Source organism: Paralichthys olivaceus, chromosome 6, assembly GCF_024713975.1.
Source record: "Paralichthys olivaceus isolate ysfri-2021 chromosome 6, ASM2471397v2, whole genome shotgun sequence".
Taxonomy (NCBI): Eukaryota; Metazoa; Chordata; class Actinopteri; order Pleuronectiformes; family Paralichthyidae; genus Paralichthys; species Paralichthys olivaceus.
This window is the reverse complement of record NC_091098.1, coordinates 15,103,880-15,127,800: the sequence shown is the minus strand read 5'-3', so window position 1 is coordinate 15,127,800 and position 23,921 is coordinate 15,103,880. Positions and strand designations below refer to the sequence as shown.

Genomic DNA, 23,921 nt, shown 5'->3' with positions numbered 1-23,921 from the left:
ATTAGAGAAATAACCACGGTCTCAATTGATCTCTGCGACCACCAGCGCAAGAGGTTCAGGTTGAATTTGTGAGCCATTGATTTCTTTGGCGTATTAAAGGTATGAGTATCTTACAATACAGACAGATGTGAAAACAGGATTACCAGGAAATAGAGATATTGATCGGGTCAAGAAGTCAGGGCTTACATTTCATATCCCAGCAAGGGGACGGAAATTGACAGTGTTAACTGACAGAGACACTGTTCTGGTGAGTCACACATTCCTCTGTCATAGATAGATAGATAGACAGATAGACAGACAGATAGATAGACAGATAGATAAATAGATAGATAGGCAGACAGACAGACAGATAGATAGACAGATAGATAGATAGATAGATAGACAGACAGACAGACAGACAGACAGACAGATAGATAGATAGATGGATAGATATATAGATAGATAGATAGATAGATAGATAGATAGATAGATAGATAGATAGATAGATAGATGTCCTGAAGCAGAGTAACACTAAACCAATGTAATCATGATGATGATTTTATATTTCCGTCCAGTAGGTGTCGCTGCAGGAATATTTGTTTCCTGCACCAGAGTTGGAAGAAGACCCGCCCTTACCCTCTGATTGGCTCACAGTGAAACTGATCTCTAATCCTACCCAATGATTACTCTTCTTGCTCAAATCCGAACCAATCAGGGGCAGTGTAGGGGGTTGCGCATTGCCATCGAATGTGACGAAACCCGGAAGAAGGAGGCTGACAATTAATTTGCGTTCCAAAACAACAGTGCAACGAAAAAAGACAAATCTAAAGCTTCAGCTCCTAACACACCGTAAGTTACTCATTCTCTAGCTGATCTAAAGTCAGTCTGTCTCCTCTGTTATCGCAGTACAGGTGATTGGTGGTCGGTTGATGTCTGTGATGTGCGTGTGAACCAGGCTGTCTGTTGTGTTGTGGCAGAGCCGTGCTGCAGAGCTCTTGTCTTTGGGAAGATGTCGTGTGGTGGAGCTGGATCCTGGACCTTTGTTAAAGTCGCAGTCGTGACCGTGTTTCTGCTCAATCTGGTTGATTTCACGCAGGCGAAGGTAAAAACCTGCATCATCCATTTCCCTCCGTGTGTTCCTCTGGTCTCCTCTCATGTAAAGTAATGTTAGCTTGTGTGTTTGAGCTCCACTGAGGGGGTCGTTGTGTTCGTGTTTTAGTTGAAGTAAACAGTGAAGTGAGAACATTTTTTTAATTTCCTCTTTTATTGCAGAACTTTGAAGATGTTCGCTGCAAATGCATCTGCCCTCCATACAGGAACATCACTGGCCACATATATAACAGAAATGTGTCCCAGAAGGATTGGTAAGAGAAATCCTAACCTCAGCATATGGTGTAAAGGCTTACTTCACCCAAAAACATGACAGCTCGCTCATTACTGGGGGGGGGGGGATGAAGTGTTTGAGGCTGAACACATGGTCACTAGTCTCTGCACGTGTGTTTTACAGTAACTGCCTTCATGTAGTGGAGCCTATGCCGGTGCCTGGTCATGATGTCGAGGCGTACTGCCTGCTGTGTGAGTGCAAGTACGAGGAGCGAAGCAGCAACACCATCAAGGTACCGAGGACATTTGTCCACATCTTTGTGTCTTCGTCCTCACTGTAATGTCATGTCTCACAACAATGTCAAACTTTATAAAGTCTGTTTAATCATTGTCCTTGAAAAAATGTGATAAAATATAATAAAAACATGCAGGAGTGTCAGTGTTTGCAGACAGTACCTTCCGCTTCTATTTTCATACATTACTGTTTCAACAAACTTGCTTGTTTCTTGTGGAAGCTGCCTGATTGGACGTAAACAGACAGTCTGAGTTGCTTTCTCCCAGTCTGTGATTGGCTGCCAGTGTGCAGAGCAGAGATCAAGCGAGCGTGTAGGCAGAGTGTCAGCTTCACATTCTGTCAGTCTTTCTAAATGTTTTTTTATCCTGTCAATCTCAGGTAACCATCATCATTTACCTGTCTGTTGTGGGTGCACTACTGCTCTACATGCTGTTTCTGCTGCTGGTTGATCCTCTTATCCGCAAACATGACCCCTACACCCAGCCCCTGCACAATGAGGAGGACTCTGAGGTAACAACTCAAACAGCACATATTTGTTCAAAGGGCCCCTCTGCAGGATTTAGAGGGAATCATTTGTCGTCACTTTAGAGAGGACCTTCAATGCTGTGTTATTATGTGAAGGCCACGAGAGCGTGCAACAAGTTGATGCAGCCTAATCTCATACAGTGGCCTTCTATACACCCACACTACACACATGTCTTTAATGTCAGTTAAATGGGATGACCTTGAGCTAATTTTTTTTCTTTTTGTGCGTATGTTCAGGAGATGCGTCCGCAGGTGGTCAGCAGCCAGGCGAAAGCGAACACAGTGCTGGAGCGGGTTGAAGGAGCACAGCAGCGCTGGAAAAAACAGGTCCAGGAACAACGCAAGACTGTTTTTGACCGTCACAAGTTGCTTAGTTAAACCCTGCGGAGATGTTTAGAACAGGTACCTTCATCTGGCTCAGTGCACTGGAACCAGCTGTACTATTACTAACTCCACTCTCACGTTCCTCACTAAGAAACGCTTAAACACACTGATCTAACAAGCAGATATTTTCTATTTATTAGCTGCAACGCTATAGGCTAAGTTACATTTTGCACACTCTTAACGACTACTATATATGGAATGTCTTGATAGTAAGAACTTTTCTTGTCTGTTGAGCCAGACTCTGAAAAGCTTTAAGCTTCTTCATGGTACTTTTTATCAGCTCCTTGCTGATATATTATTATATTAAGCATTTCTTCTTGTAGCATAAATTATGATGTTACCTCTGAACAGGTAAAGCTTTGTGTTTCTGAATGATCCGTTTTGCTGATGAGGTAGAAATCGAACCCCATCTGTGCTATTGCCAAGCATCGCACATGTCATAATTTGGTACTAATAATAATAATTTAAAATAATAATTTATTCATATTTTAACTGGGCGTATTTGTTATCATTTGCACTATTAATGTGAGTAAAGGCTTGTACATTTTGGGATTTGTAATTTCACGTTCCTTCGCTCTTTCTCTCCTTGTATAAGCAAATGTATCACAACACAGAGTGCACATGTGGCTCTTAAAGGTCGTTTTTTTCCTCATCTTGCCAAATGTAACAGACGGTACGCTCTACCCAACATCTGCACATACTGTATATCATCCACTGGGTAAAAGTTTGTTTACCTTTAATCATTTACATTGAATTTAACTGAATCTGAACTTTTTGATCACTGAGTTAAACACAAGGCCACGTTTACACTCTCTGTTTTGCAGTCTAGCTGGAACATACGTTTCAATGCAAGGATAGATATGGAGAACGGGGCATTTAACAGAGCTTTAAGTTCAAACTCAAATGAATCACTTCTCTGCCAGTGGAGAATAACCAGAACCAGTAGAGCTGCTGATAATGCGGTGAAGTACGAATCAGGAGGTCTTTGAACGACCGTCATGTGCATCACTATGTTGTAAGTTCTCCTTTACATTTTACTACTGAAGCTTAAATAAGACAGGTACACTGACATACGTTACATCATGCTTAATACAAACTGAATTTTATTTGTTTATCTGTGAAGCTTTATTTCATCAAGTGTTTTTGATTGAGTTGTGTATGATTTCACATCAGTGGTATCAGTGTTTTGTAATTATATTTATTAATTTCTAGCATCAACAGAGTATTTCAGTGCTCATATCTATATGTTTGGCTTGATGTGAAATAATAATAAAAAACACTTGAATGTAAGATTTGTATTCATGCCTCGGATGAATTATTATTTTGGTTGTTTCCACTGCTGGAATCATTGCTACTGTTTATTGGCACTAGGGGGCAACAGAGCACACATTATGAGGGTCACCTGTTTAGAGTGAACATGAGAAAAGCTGGTTTATCATCAAATTATTCACCACATTTGTTCAGTTTTTTCTTCAGCTGTTGTGAAAACAGCAGTAATATGTTTTATGCAACATTAACCTTTTTATTCCCAAAGCCACATTCAGACTAATTTCCTTAAGGCTGTGAGATAAATCATTTGATTTACTTTAATTTAATTTGCATCCTAATGACGTGAACACATTTTGCGTTTGTGCAAGAAAGAAAATTGTGGTCGAATTGTGGACTAGAAATTCCTTTGAGGAAAATTTGACACACTCGATTAGTTATTGTTCTTGACAAATATATTAAATAAAACCCATATTTTCTTATAATTACATAATACAGTACATGTATTAAACCGATCTATGATCTTTATATTTTAATGGAGAAATCAACAACATGTAAAGAAACTTGTGAATGTGTACATTTCTGAAGAGGATCATCATAAGTAGTCTCTTACTCATTTCATGTTCTTGGTTTCTTGCTTTAATCCAAAACTTGTCAGAGTTTTAGCACTGAGTTAAACCTGCACAGTGGATTCAGACACTGTCTCTTCCCTGTTCTCTGCTCACTTTCTTTTCACAGTTTAAGGTTTAACCCTAGAACAATATGTAGAGGTATCAATATGTTTTGAAATGGCGGCTGGTGAGGTTATGTGATGTCTGTAAGACCCCCCCCAAACTGTCTCTCCTTGCCTTTGTGCTCTCGCCTGCCACTGCTGCTCTGCCCCAACCCCCTTTGATCCTGATCTACTCCCTTCGTCCACCTTTTACCCACCCCACCCTCATAACCATCCCCAAGCATGGCCTGTCAGTGGTTCACAGTCTAAATTTAAACTGCTGCAGGACCAACTGCTCCTCCAGCCACCCTGAGCCCCTGTTATTGCCTTCTGTCTCGGGGGGGGGGCTTTTTCTGTCAGAGGCCCTCGGCCAGGAGGAGAGGCCTGTGACTCTGCATGAGGGAGACAAAGTCAGAGGGAGAGGAGTAGAGGGGGAGCGAGGTCGGTGGAGGACTGCACACAGGATCGGCAGCCCAGGAGCCCACGGGCCCTCGCAGCAGGGAGTTATAGTGTGCCTCACCTTTGGGATTATTCTGTGAGAGGACTCATTTCTCGTGGAGTGGGACTTTATCTCAGGTGAAAGCACCAAGATGGCGGCCAACGCAGATGCGGCCAAGCCGGACATCATGAGTGAAGAGGAGCTGAAGCGGAAGCAGAGGGAGAAGCTGAAGAAGCTGCAGGCCACGGGGGGCAACCCTCGACCTGCAAGAACCCTCTTCCTCTTCAACCTCAAGAATCCCTTCCGCAAGGCCTGCATTAACATCGTAGAGTGGAAGTATCCTTTTTATCTTACACACACAAACACACAAAAACACACAGGTACATTTCCTGGGGACTTATTCTAACTTTAACCATAACCACTTCTTGTCTAACCATAACCCTTACCACCACATTAACCATACTCTCTGTATTTAATGATTTACATAGAGTCTTTCTTTTTGGCCCCATCATATGACTGTCAACACATTTAGGTCATCATAACATAAGTAATACCTGGACCACACAATCATTCACAACAGGCTGACTGTTTTAGTCAACACTTATTTAAAATATATAAATTAAACTCAATATCCTTATTCAGTCTTATACAAGAGATACTATTCAAATGTTACTATTACTGTGATTATATAGTATTCAAGGTGTTGTGCAGTTATCACAACATTGTTGTGTTGTGGTCAAGAACACTGACAACCAGTATATACAGAAATAATGCGTCTACATGGCAGTGAACTATCAGCTGTGTGGTTCACCTGCGATGAGTGAGGTGAAGCAAAGTCACTTTTGCTCTGTATTTGGCAGCACTTTGTCAAAGTCAAGTTTGTATTTTCTCCTCGCGTGCAAAGAATTATTTATCAAGTTGGCTCTTTAGAATCCTGACCAGAGGGCAGTCTGATTTAATGTGGAAATAGTTGCTCTGCATTGCTGTAAGGCCTAAAACATGAACACAAGGCAGGCTACAGAGTGATGTTAGGGGGTTTCCTGTTTTAGCCTGAAGTCCATTCCTGGATTATACATATTTCCTTTCCGAAATAGATTTGGTCGATCATATTTTTTCAATGACAACCTCCACATGTTGACACTTTGAATAGATCAAATATAGATAGAGAGTTCATCAGTGAATTGAATTTTAACACATCATTATGGTGTAAATAGTTCCTGAACAGTTACAGGGAAATGTCCATATGCTCAACCATGTCATGCGTTTTTTACTGCCACAGTTTAATCACATTGGTATGTGATCCTGTAATACAAGACATGGGTGCTGTAATTACAGTAATATTATAGAAATCTACTAAAACTCCTGAGGTTCTACTCAGAGTATTTGAAAAATCACAGACATTAGAATCAATAACTACCTCACAGAATAACACTTTTATTCCTGTGAGCAGTGTGAGTTAAAATGGTTCGGTCATATTCTTGGGCTCTGCAGCTGTCCCGCGGCATCACACACAGACATGATGCTGACCTGGCAGGGGAATTCACTCAGAGAGCCCCCTATGGACGAGAATGAAGCAGCACGGCAGACAGGATTACATTAACTGTGACTGCTTTGCTGGCCCAGTTAGGGATGATGTTTCAGGCAGCATTTAGAGGCACTGATCAATGTCAGCAGGAAATGTGTTGTTACTTTACTCCGAGAAAAAAGTACAGAGCAAGTCACTCAGATAAAGAAAGCGACCAGTTATTTTCTGAAAATAATTCTCATCCTTCCATTTTCCATTTTCATTTTCTTACTGTATATTAACACCACTGATCATTTCTAGGTCAACTGCACCCCCCCCACCCACCCTTTTGTAATATTTCTTATTGGGATAAACTGGGATTTTACCAGTCCTCTTCATTCGTTACTGTTATGATCCTGAGCCTCCACATCCAGAACCTTTGAGATCATCATCTTATTGACCATCTTTGCAAACTGTGTGGCTCTGGCTGTGTTCCTGCCCATGCCTGAAGAAGATAGTAATAACACCAACGCAAGCTTGGTGAGTATGAATATGATCCTTTCACCCCGTCTTACAGATATGGTTCAAGATGAATGTGATATTTATTTAATAGGAAGAAGAAGAAGAAGAAGAAGAATGATAATACAATGATAAGCAGAAGTTTAAATTACTACATATTAACACATGTTGAAACATTAAAATGTTTAAAAAAGACAAGGCAATTTATTTGTAAAGACACATTTAAAATCCACAGACGTTGACCATAGTGCTGCACTGCTAAATGGGGGAGATGCATAAAAATATTAAACAGCCAATAAGACAACACAAAAACATTGAATAAATAAATTAAAAACAAAATAGGGCAATAAGATCAAACTACCTAAATGAAAGTTTCAATCAAAAAAGCCAAAATATGGAAATCGAAAGAAAATATTTCACTCATAGTCTCTAAATTTCTGAAGAATCCAGTTTTATTTTTTTGATGACAAGAAGATGTTCAACAAGTTCATGTGTCCAGATGCTTTGATCCAGCAAAGTCAGATTGCTCAGTGTCTGAAATGGACACTACTCTCAGTGACAGACTTAATTTAAATTCCTCCAGACACAACTCATTTGTTTATTCGTGGTCTCATCTGTGTCTGCAGAGGAACGTGTGCACAACAAAGCGTGTGAGTTGTTTATCCCAGATATCTGATAACTTTTACACTTAAGTTATAGAGAAAGTTATACACTTAATAAATGTTAAGTTGTTGTTGTTATAATTTTCTATCTACATGACTGAACATTAAGCTGTGCAGTAATGTCTCAGATGGCCTGTGTGTATAGCAACAATAACTACAAATTAAATATGTAGATATGGTACAAACATTAGGGTTTTGCACATGATTAAATAAATACATATAAATACCTTCCTTATGTTGCTCAAAATGTGTCTTTTATCATATGTATATAAAAGGAACATTTAGACGGACATGTTTAAAAACTTGTTTTTCATTGAGGGGGACTTCTCAGGCGTTATTATATATGAATCTCACATGTGTTCATATTGCTGGGAGCCCGTGTATAAAGTATTACAGGTCTCAGACTGACCAATACAACCGGTGGAGCTTCATCTGGGGAGAATGAAAGTGTCTTTGTGTGCAAAACATAAATGTTTGCTCCACAGTGGACATATCTCGCCATTCTCTGGATATTTGGTATTGTATTGACACAGTTGTTATGGTTCTGAGGAGGCTCGTTGCAAGAGTCTTGATTTGTGGATCTGTGTCTGTGAGAGGCTGTGACATCTGGTATAAGAGTCAACATACAGTACACGTAGCCAGCCACCGCACCAAATCCTCCACACGTTCAATCAACTCCATCAAATCACTGGGTCAAAGCTCACATAAACCTTGTTTGACCAATTGACTGACACTGAGCTCACCTCATCTCTTCAATATCTTTACTTTGGCTCTCTTGCCAACCTGCTCCCAAATACTTCTTACTGCAGCATGCCATTCTTCAGAGGTAAGCAATGTAAGGGGAGCTAGTCAACATATATACCCCGACCACCATCCCACCCCTGGTGCTGTTGGAAGTAGGTCGGCCCACACAGCGTCACCACGGTGGATGCAGGACAATCCACAAATGTGCTCTCATATAACTGCACTCATGGTTTGTAACAGTGTATACTACAGTATAGAAGCACAGCCTTACTTGTTGCTCTCCATTTATTTTGTTTATAAATGTACGTACAACGCAATGCATGTACAGCTGTGGCCTTGGAGGTTGTTATTGATTAGGGGCTTGCGGGCTGCGGCCGGCTGTTTCAACCCAACATTATTGACCTGAATTTGTGCAAGGATCAAAGGGAAATAAACAGCATTTCATGTTTAATTTATAACTTTCCTCAGATGAAACTCTGCAGAGGCTAAATCCCCTCGGAGCTCTGTCATACTCATCTCACATCATCCCTTCTCCTCTGACAACATTTGTATTGCATGTCAACACCTGGAATTTCACACAGAGCACATACCTCCACCAAGGCCCTGATGACATCACATTTAAATTCACTAGATCCAGATTTTTGTTTGGATCTGCAGGAAATTGCACACGGTCATAAACATCTGTTCCCTAACTATGCCAGATTTTTTAAAAATCAAGATCCATGAATTATTCTCTGAGAAATCAACGGAAATGTTAAATAAAAAAACGCACTCATATCCATCTGCACCCGCCCGTGATCCGGAGCAGCACCAAAATTTGATGGGTTCTTCTTTGGGTTTCCGCAACAGTTCATGGATAATCGTTTGAGGAATTTTCAATACTGCTAAATAACAAACAAACAAATAACTGCAGACAAAAATAAATCCTCCTTGGCAGAAGTAATGAACAGAGGTTTTTTTTAAAGTGGCGTAATATGACTCTGACACGTAGAAGAAATGTTACAGCACCTGTGTCAGTCTGCTTTGTGTCCCCGTAAAAAATAATCGACATTGATTATAAGAATAGTTCTTCTCTCGTTCAGTTCAACTTTATTTACATTAGAGAAGCTGTCTGAGATTTGTCTCATTGAAAATTATTTCAAGTGGTCAAATAGTGTCAGAATTAATCACAAACACAAAAACCAACTGCGCAAATTATTTCTGATTCACAGTTACAGGCAAAAAATTGAAAATCCATTGATAAGCAGTGGAGTGGTGTGTAAGTGAGGATTTGAATTTATCCAAGACTAATCAACATCAGCAACAAGGCTGTTAACTACAATCATTCCAGAACGTTTGACCTGAGGGTTGTGAGCTTTATGAAATGTAATTTCCTGGTTTGTCAATGTCTTTCTGCAGGAGAGTTTGGAGTATATCTTCCTGATCATCTTCACATTAGAGTGCTTTCTGAAGATAGTGGCGTATGGGCTCTTTTTCCACGAAGGTGCCTATTTACGGAACTGTTGGAACATATTGGACTTTGTCATCGTCTTCATGGGGTAAGATGAGCTGTGGGCTGCAGGTGGACGTCTCTGCTGCCAAAGAATCTTGCAGAACTTGGAATAGTGATATGTAGATATGCAGACAAGCTCAATTTTGTATCAAGTCTTCAGTAGAATTAGCTGATTGTCGCCTTTTTTCCTACACAGACTCTTCACCTTTGCTCTGGATACGATCCATATGATAGCAGACATGCCTGTGGAGAAGGGTGGGGGTTTTGACATGAAGGCACTGAGAGCCTTCAGAGTGCTGCGACCCCTACGCCTCGTCTCTGGAGTCCCCAGTAAGTTGTTTTGGCCTATTTTAATCTTTACTACCAACAATGTTATTACAGTATTATGATGTTTTGGTTGTACTGTTCACCATCAGGCCTGCAGGTGGTGATGAACTCCATCCTCAAGGCCATGCTGCCTCTGCTGCACATTGCCCTGCTCGTCTTTTTACTGGTTACCATCTATGCCATCATGGGACTGGAGCTCTTCAAGTGCAAAATGCACAAGACCTGTTACTACACTAACACAAGTATGCCTTAAAGGTCATCATCAGACACAGTTGAAGTTGTATATTATGTTATACTGATCTCTTTTCGTTGGCCTGCAGATATCTATGCTACAGCAGAGCTCGAGCTGCCTGCTCCCTGTGCTCAGGCCGGTAACGGCCGCCGTTGTCTCATCAATGGCTCAGAGTGTCGGCCAGGCTGGGAAGGTCCCAACAATGGCATCACCCACTTTGACAACATTGGTTTTGCCATGTTGACTGTCTACCAGTGTATCACCATGGAGGGATGGACCAAAGTGCTCTACTGGGTTAGTGACTGCTTTTGTTTAACCACCAACACCTCAGCATTTTAGCCAAGTCTTAAGAGGTTTGATCCCTGTCTCCCCTAATTCTTCATGCCGAAGTGTCCTTGGGCAAGACACTGAGCCCCAGTTTTCCCCTGACAGCTGTGCCAGCAGTGATGTATGATAGAGAAAGTGCTGCACATAGATCCACTGTATGAATGTGTGTGAGAAGGTGAATTAAGTGGTGATTGAGACTAGGAAAGAGCTACATACCTAATAGCTACATAGTAAGAATACAGACCATTTACCATTTATTTTGTAAAGTATACCAAACAGATGACAGCGTGTGTGGCTGACACAGAGTTTTCTCTCAGGTCAATGATGCCATAGGGAACGAATGGCCCTGGGTCTACTTTGTTCCCCTTATCTTGCTGGGTTCCTTCTTTGTGCTCAATCTGGTTCTGGGTGTGCTCAGCGGGTGAGACGACTTTTATCTTTTGTCATTCTTACTGTCTGAATTTCGCTTCTTGCCTCAAAAAAAACTAAAAGTACTTCCTGCTGTTTAACGTTTCATTGTCTTACATCCCAGAGAGTTTACCAAAGAGAGAGAAAAGGCAAGGTCGCGTGGAGAGTTTCAGAAGTTGCGAGAGCGTCAGCAGCTTGATGAAGATCTCCATGGCTACATGGAATGGATCACTCATGCTGAAGTCCTGGATGCCGATCGTGAGGGCAAAGGTGAGCACCTGTGAACCTGCTCAGCTCCCGTCCCATGTAAGCAATACTGCTGGTTTCCAACAGTTCTTCTCTCTCATTCTTGTCAGGTCTGCTGCCTTTGACCAGCGGGGACTCTGACGCAGACAGCCTGTATGATCTGGAAGGCAAGAGTCGAGTCATCTACTATTAGTGAGTCAGCTGTTTTGTAAATGCGTAAATGTTGACATGCACTATTCCCAGCAGTTTGTCACAATGAGCTGGGATTATTTTTCTGTTTAGCCGCTTGGCCCGTCGCTGGAATCGCTTCTTCAGGATGAAGTGCCTGGTCTATGTGAAAACCAATAGCTTTTATTGGTTGGTGATGTTCCTTGTTTTACTCAACACCCTGACTATAGCGACAGAGTACCACCACCAGCCTGAAAAGCTCACTTCCCTACAAGGTTAATTATTAACATGACAATTTGTTTTTACATAAATTATTTTCCTCTTGGCTTCATCCATTCTCTCTCCTCTCCTCTCAACAGATGTTGCCAGTCGTGTACTGCTGGTGCTGTTTGTCATCGAGATGATTGTGAAGATGTATGCTCTGGGTCCTAGAGCGTATTTCATGTCTCTGTTTAACCGCTTCGACTTCTTTGTGGTGCTGTGCGGTATCCTGGAGATGATCATGTTGTCTGCAGGATCCGTGGCCCCTCTGGGTTTCTCGGTACTCAGGTGTATTCGGCTGCTGAGGATCCTCAAAGTCACAAAGTAAAGTCCAGTAAACCATCGAAGCATCATGTTGCATTCAATCTAACAGTCATAAGTCATAGCATTTTTTATTGTCATTAAACACCCCCTTTCTCAACTGCTTTGCAGGTACTGGACCTCTCTGAGTAATCTTGTGGCCTCCCTCCTCAACTCCGTCCGCTCCATTGCCTCCCTGCTCCTTCTCCTCTTTCTCTTCATCGTCATCTTCTCGCTGCTCGGCATGCAGGTGTTCGGGGGGAAATTCAACTTTACCGACCACAGACCCAGACGCAGTAACTTTGACAATTTCCCTCAGGCCCTCATCAGTGTGTTCCAGGTGAGGCTATAGACGCTGAATCGTATATCGGCTTATTTCTGAACTCTCAGCAGTTGCTTTGATTTTGTGATGGGATGGAAAGTCATTGTCTAAATGTCTCAGATCCTCACAGGAGAGGACTGGACCACCATCATGTACAACGGTATCATGGCCTATGGTGGGCCTGTCATCCCTGGCATCCTGGTCGCCATCTACTTCATCGTCCTCTTTGTCTGTGGAAACTGTATCCTTCATGTGCACTCACAATGTAACATGATATGAAGAACTTTTATACAGAGTAATAATGTCAACAAAACCCCCAAGAGTTTGTTTTCCTGAGCTCTGCGGAAATTAGATATCCTCCTCAATGTCTTCTTGGCCATCGCTGTTGACAACCTGGCAGAGGCTGAGAGTCTGACTTCAGCTCAGAAAGAAAAGGCAGAGGAGAAGTTAAGGAGGAAGTTATTACGGTGAGTGAAGGGAGGTTAACCTGGCTGAGATTATCTGCTCTGTCAAATCATTGCTCAGCTTTATTCTGTCTCTTTCTCCACTTGGCCTCCAGGTCCAAAATGCCTGACAAGACTGATGAAGAGAGGGAGAGGATTGCTAAGAAGCTGGCAGAGCAGAGAGCCAAGATGGAGGGCATGCCGACCACAGCCAAGGTTAGTGTCTGTTTTACTGGTGTTATATCACATATCTATTCTTAGATACTAACAATAATTGTTTTGGGGTTTTTCTTCTCAGCTCAAAATTGATGAATTTGAGTCCAACGTCAATGAAGTAAAAGATCCATTTCCACCTGCCGACTTCCCAGGTAATCTAAACCTCGAATTTCCATGCATCTCAAACCTCCTTCTTTCAGCAGTGCAGTTGCAGCAGAAAGACTTTACTGATTACAGGGAATTGTATTCATTACACTGGCGGTTTACCAGTGCCGCTGTCTTGGCAGTGTTACAGTACAAGTATAGTAACCCTTATTATTATTAGACTCAGCCAAATCCCTGAGCTGAGTTTATAGCAGAGGCTAAAGTCAGGCTATTTTCACACTGCTCTGGTGACGACCATATAAAGCCCACTATGTGATTCATTACAGGTACAATCACCAGTACAGATTTCTTTTTAATTCAACTTTTTATTTCATTTGCTGGAGTTTTTGCTTTGTTTTTTCCACTCTCTATTCTCTTTGATTCTGTAACATGAAAACCACGAATAAGCAGAGAATTTTGAGCATGCTTACTTTCACATGATAGGTGATGACGAGGAGGAAGAGCCCGAAATCCCCATCAGCCCTCGGCCCCGACCGATGGCCGATCTGCAGCTGAAAGAAGAAGCGGTTCCATTACCTGAAGCCAGCTCCTTTTTCATCTTTGGTCCTCAGAACAAGTAAGAACCTGGCTGTCCTCGTATATACATTTAACATTATAATAAACAATATGTGTGCTGACATCTGGCGACTCGCTGGTATCCAGGTTCCGAAAGTTATGCTACAAGATCATCAACGCCTCGTCCTTCACCAACTTAATCCTCCTGTTCATCCTGCTCTCCTCCATTTCCCTGGCAGCGGAGGACCCCATCGATCCCAAGTCCTACAGAAACCAGGTGATAGTCAGATCCAGCATGACACAACAGAAAATAACTTTGGAGAGAAGGCCGTTTGATAACAATCCTGCTGTCTGTGTTTTTCTTCCAGATCTTGGCCTATGCTGACATCGTCTTCACAACCGTGTTCACCATTGAGATTGTGCTCAAGGTAAATACAACTGAAAGTCATGTGATGTATATTTCATCTCACTGAATGTCTTAGTTCAAACACAGATCATTTTGCCTCAGTATTCATTTGTGTAACTGTGATGTATGTGACTGACAGATGACCGTGTACGGAGCGTTCATGCACAAAGGCTCTTTCTGCCGTAACTCCTTCAACATCCTGGATCTGCTTGTGGTGGGAGTCTCCCTGCTTTCTATGGGAATGGAGTAAGTGACTACATTACATATTATGGAACTTTCCCATTGATATTTTCTTTCTCAACTTGCATCTTTCTTAGTTTTTTCTGCATATCAGGACTAAGTTTTGTCACGTGTTACCTGCAGATCCAGTGCCATCTCTGTGGTGAAGATTCTCAGGGTGTTGAGGGTGCTCAGGCCTCTCAGGGCCATCAACCGAGCTAAAGGATTAAAGGTACAACTCATGCAAGAAAGATTCCAATTAGAAAATGTCTATGTTCTGAAAAACAATAATGCAATTGATAATGTACTTCATTAGTTTTTTTTATTAATACCAATGCATTATTGGTAAGCTGCACTGTTGCCAAACAGATTTTGCACCAGTGCTTTATAATCCCTGATATTTTATAGCTTATCAAACGTTATTTATGTAAAATCTTGAACTGAAAAGTAACTCTTAATTGATAAAAGTGAGATGAATGTAGTGTAGTAAAAAGTGCAATATTCTAGAGTAGAAGTATAAAGTAGCAGGGGATTTAAGTACCTCAGTGTTGTACTAATCAAGTAATTGTATTGTTTGTTGTTCTGTGTTGACAGCATGTTGTCCAGTGTGTGTTTGTCGCCATCAAAACCATCGGAAACATCGTCCTGGTCACCATGCTGCTGAATTTCATGTTTGCCTGTATCGGAGTGCAGCTCTTTAAGGTAGGTATGACACCAGATGTGGAATGAAATTGTAAAAGGTCGTATTTCCAGATGAATGTACTATAAGTAAAGAGGCCTGACTGCATGTGTATTAAATGTGTATTAAATGAGCCGCTAATCCTTTCCCCCTTCAGGGTAAATTCTACAGCTGCACAGACCCATCCAAAATGACCGGCGAGGAATGCCAGTAAGTCACACATCTCTCAGATATTAATAATCCATCAAAAGCATAATGCTATTTTGGAGTGACCATCCGCTGTGTGTGCCCACAGGGGATCCTTCTTGAAGCCCATGGAGAATTCCCTACAGGACATAGTGTTGGCCAAGAGAGAGTGGCTCAACAGTGACTTCAACTTTGACAATGTGCTTAACGGCATGCTGGCCCTCTTCACTGTCTCCACGTTTGAGGGATGGCCAAAGTAAGCACAGAACACATTTTGATTAGACAATTTGTCTGTTTGATGGGACTGAGTTAGATGCAGAGATTATTCTGGTTGTATGTCAGATTTTTGAGCCTTCACAACTTCCTGACCCTCAACATCACCCCATGTGTCCCCAGACTGTTGTACAGAGCCATCGATTCAGATGCAGAGGACATGGGTCCCGTCTTCAACAACCGCGTGGACGTGTCCATCTTCTTCATCATCTACATCATCCTCATCGCCTTCTTCATGATGAACATCTTCGTGGGCTTCGTCATTGTCACCTTCCAGGAGCAGGGCGAGCAGGAGTATAAGAACTGTGAGCTGGACAAGAACCAGGTACAGTGAGAGACTCGGAGGTGAAGCCATGGAGAGTGAGAGAGTCCAGTAAAATCTAAATCATGCTCCTCAAAGGTAGAATGTTAAATTAATTACATTTTGAGTTCTTTTTAAATCCACGTTTTGTCTGTGCTGTGTCTCTCTTCAGCGTCAGTGTGTGCAGTACGCCCTGAAGGCTCGTCCTCTGAGGTGTTACATCCCTAAAAACCCCTACCAGTACAGGGTCTGGTACATCGTCACCTCCTGCTACTTTGAGTACCTCATGTTCTTCCTAATCATGCTCAACACCTTGTGTCTGGGGATGCAGGTATGTAAATCTTTTTTATGTCACAATTTAAGATCACTGATTGTATTGAGGTTTCTTACAAACCATGTTCAGAATTATTTATTCGGTTCTGTGTTTGTTACATCATTTGATTGATGAAAAGTTTGAAGAAGTTTGAAAAATATGGGATAATAGAACCTTCCAGTAAATCTGAGACCACTTAATATTGAGATGAGATGAGATTTAATTTTCAAACTTTCAACATATTGGCCCTGATTTTAATCTCTGATCACTAGTAGACAGTTTAAAGTTCACTTGTTCATACCTGACAGTAAAATATGTCCTGAAAGTGTCTCCTATGACTAAATGTGATTGGATCTCATTGTCCCGTCATTTCTGTTAGCAAAAACCAAATACAATTTTTACCCAGTATGAGTCTACAGATATCTTCATTGTCAATGTCAGCTTCTTACTTTGAGTAATGGGATCTCCTGCAAACACACAAACTTTCTGCCAAAGCAATTTGAGTTATTTTATGTTTCTGTATTTGTATTATTTTCTCTCTGGTTCTGTTGGGCTCTGTTGGAAAAATGCCGTCACATATTTCCATGTACTATACAGAATTAAATTCATAAAACATGCAGCAGAATCTGTTGAAAAGGGAAATGTTGTTAAGGAAATGTAAAATCTGATCAAACCACAGCCGCAAAGTAATTTTGTTGTGAATATTGAATATAATAGAAAAAAGAAAAAGAGAGAGAAATACTTACATTTGTAATAATCCTATGTTCGTTATCAGCTGTTACATGTTGGAATGAATATTCTCTCCCTTCTGACCAGCACTGTAACCAGTCCGACCATGTGACCAAGCTGTCAGACACCCTGAACTTGATCTTCACCGTGCTCTTCACTGTCGAGATGATTCTCAAGCTCATGGCCTTCAAAGCGAGAGTAAACACTCTGCTGTCTGTAGTTTTTAAATCTTCCACTCAGTCTAGTGTCCTACTGTCTCACCAGCTCTCTGCCCCTCTGCACAGGGCTACTTCGGAGACCCCTGGAACGTCTTTGATTTCATTATCGTCATTGGTAGCGTCGTTGACGTCATCCTGAGCGAAGTCGATGTGAGTATGATTCACAAAGCACATACTGTTTGATCTATTCTCACGCCATGAAATTCTCATTACAGATGCTGTATATGAAAGTCCCTTGTGTTGTCCTAATGAGACATTCCCAGGCAATAGTGTGAATTGATTTAAAATGATTGAATGTATTTATTCAATGCTCTGACCCAGAAGCATGTAATGGTGGCCCAACAGCTGATTGGTGCCAACAGAACTAGCTCACAGGACATGGTCAGTACTGTCGTTGGCCATTTATTACCTCACCCCTCCACGCTCCTCCGTGCCTCCTGCAACCACAGATGTTTTTTCCATTTCCTTCACTAAGCCCAGTTATTCATGTTCCCCAATCTAATGTTTTATATGTGTTGTTTGAGCACTTAAGGAGAGCACAGTATCAGCTAAGAGGTTTACCGTTGTTTTAAGTGGTGATACACACACACTGTCTTCTCTGGCCAGTCACAGTTTTCTCTTGTCACTGTTGCACTGCATCATCTCCATCGTTGTCATCCACAAACACAAGCTCACGACAAATTCAGATTTCTTATTTCACATCTTCTTGCTCCTGTATTTCTCCTCCTCATGTTTTTCTTGTCCCGATCAATCCCTCTGTGCTCGGTGCATCTCACTCGTCATCTGTCTATCCTCCACAGACTGCCCTGGCCTCCAGTGGAGGACTGTACTGTCTCCATGGCTGTGCTGTAAATATCTGATCTGCACTGCACTGCACTGCTGCATGAGCCTTGCTGTGTGAGCACACCACTACGTTTTCTACTAAACTCTGATGATACTGTACTGAACCGTTTGTGGCTCAAACTGCTGGAGAAACATGTCTCATGTGAGATGAGGCCTCCAGCTGTCAGCTGTATTGTGTTACAGTATGGCTCATACTGTTTATACAAACAGGGCTACATCTCGACACTGTATATTACGTATGCAGTATTAATATTTATAAATAGAACTGATATCAAAGTGTGTGTATTTTGTTCCTTTTATTTCGCATGAGTTACAAACTGCAGCTGTTTTTCTATTTTTACAGCAACTAAGACCTGGAAGCTTTGTAACTCATAACAGGTGGAAAAACTGTGTCTTATATTAACCCTACTTTAAAACTGCAAATATCTTAATAGTGTTTAACAGATTAATGCCATGTCTGCTATGTGCCTCTTATTAATGCTATTATAACAATAATTATAATCAAATATGACTTGGTAACACTACGATATGTCTCTACATCTACTTTGTGCAGGAGACGAATCCTCTGCAAGTAATTGCGGTAAGAGTGAACTCTCCCAATATTTAAACCTAGTAATAGTTTTTTTTTCTCTTCGTCGTGATATTTTTCAGTGTTTTTTTGTTTTTTCGTCTGTAGGCTTCTGAAAACGCGTCAGTTTCCATCACGTTCTTCCGACTCTTCCGTGTCATGCGTCTGGTCAAGCTGCTGAACCGTTCAGAGGGCATCCGTAACCTGCTCTGGACTTTCATCAAGTCCTTCCAGGTCTGTCACACTTTGAAGTTTATCTTTTATTATTGTTTATTTTGCTATGTTCAATTCTATTTTTATCTTTATTTTCATGTTTATTTCTATTCTCCAACTCTCCTTTATTGACCTGTCTGGTGTGTGTCTACAGGCTCTCCCTCACGTAGCTCTGCTCATCGTGATGCTCTTCTTTATCTACGCTGTCATCGGGATGCAGGTACTGTCGTCAGTATTTATTTTCTGAATGAAAACATTGTAAACATCTGTGGATTGGCCTTTAATTAACTGCCTCTGTAATTCTCTGTGTTTGTCATTGGTGCACTCATTTTGCCTGGGATTGTAACGTCCCTCCAGATCTTCGGAAAGGTATCCTTAGTGGACGGCACCCAAATAAACCGCAACAACAACTTCCAGACATTCCCTCAGGCTGTTCTGATGTTATTCCGGTGAGTCCGCCTGAGCACAGCTCGTAGCTCATTGTTTACAGGTCCAAAAACAGCCAAATTCTCACTGTAGTTTTTGTGCATTTATGAATCCAGATGTGCAACTGGAGAGGCTTGGCAGGACGTCATGATGGCTTCAATGTATGGGAAGAAGTGCGACCCCAAGTCTGACTTCCTGCCAGGAGAGGAGTTCACCTGCGGGTCCAACTTCGCTGTCTTCTACTTCCTTAGCTTCTACTGTCTTTGTGCATTTTTGGTGAGGAGCAACAATGAACTCAACAGTTACCTTGAAGCTGATTTATTATTTAGTGTCACAGTTTAGCCATGATCATGAAGAAGAGCCAAGAAAGGTGTTTTATTTCTTCCTACTTCAGATCCTCAACCTGTTTGTCGCTGTCATCATGGATAACTTTGACTACCTGACTCGTGATTGGTCCCTGCTCGGTCCTCATCATCTGGATGAGTTTAAGAAGATCTGGGCTGAATATGACCCTGAAGCCACGTGAGCCTTGAGAGCCAATTGAGATCAATCGATGAATACATGTTCAGTTAACCTCCATGATTAGGTCAGATTAAAACGTCTGCCACCTTAGATGATTGTAACATGTGTCTCGGATCCAACAGTGGGAGAATTAAACATCTGGATGTGGTGACGCTGCTACGACGCATCCAGCCTCCACTGGGCTTTGGCAAGTTCTGTCCTCATCGAGCTGCGTGCAAGGTACAGACAATTATAAACAGGGTGAAAACTACTTTATGTAAACGGTACTAGAGTGAATTTTCCACTGTGGGATGAATAAAATGTATCGTATATTATCTTGTCTTATCTTATCTTATTTTATCTTATCTTAGGTAAGTCAGAGAGTCTGTCAATAAAATCACTGCAAATAGACAAAATAACATTTGAAGACATAATACACAAAAAGAGAGACACTAAAAATGCATTTAAACTTTGTCCTTCTTTGTTCTGTCTGCAGCGTTTGGTTGGTATGAACATGCCTCTCAACAGTGACGGCACGGTCACCTTCAACGCCACCCTGTTTGCTCTGGTCAGAACTGCTCTCAAGATCAAAACTGAAGGTACAATGCAGCAGTACCTGGCGTAAACAGTTCATATCCATCCACTGGGAATTCATGGAATGAATGGATGTACAGACTGCTCTGTCACTGAAACTTTTCTTGGAATGTTTTGAACAGGTAATTTTGAGCAGGCCAATGAAGAGCTGAGGGCCATTATAAAGAAAATCTGGAAACGCACCAGTATGAAACTCTTAGACCAGGTCATCCCCCCGATAGGAGGTGAGTCTGAATAAATAGAATAATAACAAACAAAGAAACAGTATTCCTCACACTGATTGCACTGTAATGTGTCTGGTTATAGATGATGAGGTGACTGTGGGGAAATTCTACGCCACCTTCCTGCTCCAGGACTGTTTACGCAAATTTTTGAAGCGTCAGGAGGAGTATTACGGGTACCGGCCCACGAAGAAGAACGCCTCAGGCCCAGAGATTCAGGTGAGCAGACATCATGGGGTCAGATGTCAGATGGTAAATCACTGCACATTAATTTAAAATCCCTCACAAGTATTTAAGAGAGGTTTTTATTTTCAGTAACATTTTTTGCACGTGGCAAAAATGTTGGGACACGGTGCTGTTTGCTGCTTCTCTTCATTTCTCCACATCCTCCATGTTTTTCTAGGCGGGGCTGAGGAGTATCGATGAAGAGGCAGCTCCAGAGATGCACAGGACCATTTCAGGAGACCTGCAGAATGAGGAAGAGTTGGACAGAGCCATGGAGGAGGCTGGAGAAGAGGGAATTTACCAGGTGAGAACCACTCTCTGAAACGCAATCCGTCCTGTAGTTTTTGTGTAATGCTGCTAAACAACAGACAATCTGCATCACTATTGTTTTCAAGACTCAAATTTGTGGGTTTTAAATTTTAATTGATAACAATCTGAAACTTTTTAAAAATCTTCGGAATTTATCGCAGTTTTAAATTTTTTGCATGTTCGACACATTAGTAAAACACAAAATGTTGTCCTGATTCTGCCTGATAGTGAAATTAGATTTACCATATGCACTAATATGGGATGATACCTGCATGTGTGCTTGTCTTGTCCTCTGTGTTTCCAGCGCACACACGGTCTGTTTGGTAACCGAGTGGACTCATTCTCCTCTGAACCCAACAACGCTCAGTCCCCACAGATGACCAATCAGCGGCCTCTCAAGTTCTCCGACAGCCAACCTGAGTCTTCACCAGACTTCCCCACTACCGAATTTTTCCCCACAGCCACGAACACTAACAACAACGCCTTCGCAGAGTAAGAGTCAGACACACCTGCAGTGATGACACATGCTCACTGTGAGTGACTGTATCTGATGGGGGGACATTTTTTTCTGTCTTTTAGCTTTTCATTTGAAAGAGAGGGCAGTCCCGAAGAGTTTTCCAATCCCAGTGAGGACGCAGATCCAGGTATATGCAGAGGTCTCACAGACACAGGGTTCCTATATTCCTGTGAATTTTATAATGGTCACTCACTGTCATCATTTCATGATTAAGGATTATATTTCGCCTTTTTTTTGTTTTGTAAATTTTGCTGATTTGTTGGATTTCGTGAAATCTGGCAAAACAAGTTAGAAGATTTAAAAATTGATTGTTTCAAGCCCCTATTAATATTTCTTATGTTCTTGGGACAAAGGAAAGCAGCAGATCCTCAAAACTGAGAAACTACAATCTGGTTAATTCATTTATTCAATTAATTGTCTTTCAATCAACAGCTCTTGATAGATTTCTCTATAAAGCTTTTCGTTGTCCTTTCATTTGTTTTTCTTTTTTCCCCCTTGCTCAGGTAACCGGCGCTCCTGGAGCTTCACAGTGAGAACAGACAGAACACAGGTAATATTTTATTCAAGTGTACACGATAGAGAACAGCTCAGGCAGACGATGTATGAATGCATGATTTTTTCTTTGCAGTTCCCATATGAGCCGAACTATGGTGACAATCAGAGTCAAAGCTCCCACACTGCAGCCGACCAGCTCGTCCAGGAGGTGAGTGAGGAAAGAGCTCTGACTGTTTCATTATTCATCCCTTCTATTACCAGGGAATTATGAATTGATGATGCATCCGTCATAGATAAGAGATAATAAAAACGATGCCCTTCTCTGCTCTGTCCTCGACACAAATTAAGTTTAGTTTGGATTGAATGACATTTGTTTCTTCAAGGTTTTCATTGGATTTGTTGAAACCAGCAATATAAGGGTTCAAGAGCAGAAACGTCACAAACTTACCTTTTACAGCACTTATCTTAAAAAGTTTACAAAGTGCTTTTCAAAAAACATGGGAATAAAAAACACAGAACAAGAACTAAATTAAAATTATTTAAAAGAAAATATTAAAAAATGAATTGTATTTATTAAAAATCACGTATCAAAAGTGCTTAAATTTTTTTCTATTCAGATTTCTCTTGGGAAGCTCCAGGACAAGACAGTATAATTAATAAGCTGTGGCTTCAGTAGAAATTCATTTCCGTATTTTTAATTTTTTAAAATGGACTCAACATTAGTCTCTCTCCTGTTAAGTGTAAGAAAAGACCTTTGTCATAAAATGTGTAAATCAAAGTAGAAATATTTGATCTAAATCATATCTCAGGGTGGCAGGACATTTGCATCTGCATGCCGTCCTCTGCAAAATTCTTTAAAATATCTTACTCTTACATTAAAACTGTAAAAAATGCCAGCCATGAAATTGCTGTGAAAAAGTCAATAAGAATCCATATAATAGTTGTTTGATCCTGAATGTAAGCACCAATACTGTATATTGTTCTGTCTTCCAGGCTCTAGTGAAGGGCGGTCTCGCCTCCCTGGCTAGAGACGTGGACTTTGTGTCTGCATCTAAGCAGGAGATGGCTGATGCAATGCATATCCCCATCGCTGACATGGAGGGCATGGCTCGGGGCATCCTGAACGAACGCTCCGGCAGCATGACCTCTGTCAAAAAGAAACGCTCCGTCCCCGAACCTCCTTCTGGCCCATCTGTGGCCAAACAGGCCACAAAGAAGCCAGACCCCGCTGTGAGGAGGAAGAGACGTCCCATCCCCATGATTCCCTCTGTGCCTGAGCAGGCAGAGGCCGATTCTAAAGTTTAGAGGCTGTCAGTCGAGTTCTACGTGGTCATCATGTGGTTTTTACTCCTGCAGGTGCCTCTACCTTACCTCACTTTACCAAGCTTGACGTCCATGTGACAATCTGTATCTACCAACCTGACTCAAGGCCTAAAAAAGGCTCAGGTTTGATATACTGTCAAGTGGGGCTTTAACTTAACTAAGTTAAGGAGAAACAATATCTGATTATGAAGCATCTTCTTAATCCTCAGATTTATTGAAACCAATAAAAACACCGACTTATCTCAGAGCAAACAGATTGACGCTCTCCTTTCTTTGTAGCGTTTTGTTGAGGTTATCCATTCCACAGACTTATAAGACAGCCATGGGAGTGAGCTGAGTGTCTTGCTAAACTCTCGGAGAGAGAGGTAGGACACTGTCAGTTGACTTAAATGTCTGAATTGACTCGGGGAATGTGTGGAGCAGACACCGTGTTTATCGTGCTGAAGTTCAGTGAGGACGCTGGGAAAAGATTCCACTGAGTTTCTGTGCATCCAGGTCCAGAAAGGTTCAACTGAGTTTTCAGGGTTTTTCTTCTGGTGCAAAACAAATGCAAGTTGAAGTTTGTGAAGCAGTGTCTTCTGATTCATTAGGACCTGCTTTCTTTTATG

The 23,921-nt window shown here is 41.5% G+C and overlaps 2 protein-coding genes across 3 annotated transcripts; both read left to right on the top strand.

The window, feature by feature from the left end:
* The first annotated feature begins 685 nt into the window (after positions 1–685).
* tmem9 (transmembrane protein 9) lies at positions 686–3,796 on the top strand. Of its 2 annotated transcripts, none has more exons than XM_020088730.2 (6): positions 686–828; positions 957–1,081; positions 1,252–1,343; positions 1,487–1,595; positions 1,976–2,107; positions 2,360–3,796. In XM_020088730.2, the coding sequence occupies exons 2-6, from the start codon at positions 989–991 to the stop codon at positions 2,498–2,500; spliced, it is 567 nt and encodes a 188-aa protein (XP_019944289.1). In that variant the 5' UTR covers positions 686–828; positions 957–988; the 3' UTR covers positions 2,501–3,796. The 2 variants fall into 2 exon arrangements, with proteins under 2 accessions (XP_019944289.1, XP_019944290.1); XM_020088731.2 differs by having other exon boundaries at positions 719–828; positions 935–1,081.
* A 1,027-nt stretch (positions 3,797–4,823) lies between these two features.
* On the top strand, positions 4,824–23,431 carry LOC109630550 (dihydropyridine-sensitive L-type skeletal muscle calcium channel subunit alpha-1). Its single transcript, XM_069526565.1, has 45 exons — positions 4,824–5,259; positions 6,862–6,967; positions 9,751–9,890; positions 10,041–10,174; positions 10,261–10,413; positions 10,492–10,697; positions 11,048–11,151; positions 11,263–11,408; positions 11,495–11,576; positions 11,667–11,827; positions 11,912–12,137; positions 12,246–12,453; positions 12,556–12,676; positions 12,788–12,902; positions 12,995–13,094; positions 13,177–13,246; positions 13,683–13,815; positions 13,902–14,031; positions 14,123–14,182; positions 14,300–14,406; positions 14,524–14,611; positions 14,974–15,081; positions 15,216–15,268; positions 15,354–15,500; positions 15,641–15,842; positions 15,991–16,149; positions 16,948–17,058; positions 17,145–17,228; positions 17,879–17,926; positions 18,475–18,501; positions 18,598–18,723; positions 18,857–18,922; positions 19,060–19,151; positions 19,245–19,404; positions 19,523–19,650; positions 19,773–19,869; positions 20,126–20,228; positions 20,346–20,447; positions 20,530–20,663; positions 20,848–20,973; positions 21,283–21,470; positions 21,558–21,622; positions 21,999–22,045; positions 22,124–22,198; positions 22,984–23,431. The coding sequence occupies exons 1-45, from the start codon at positions 5,075–5,077 to the stop codon at positions 23,293–23,295; spliced, it is 5,535 nt and encodes a 1,844-aa protein (XP_069382666.1). The 5' UTR covers positions 4,824–5,074; the 3' UTR covers positions 23,296–23,431.
* The last annotated feature ends 490 nt before the right edge of the window (positions 23,432–23,921 follow it).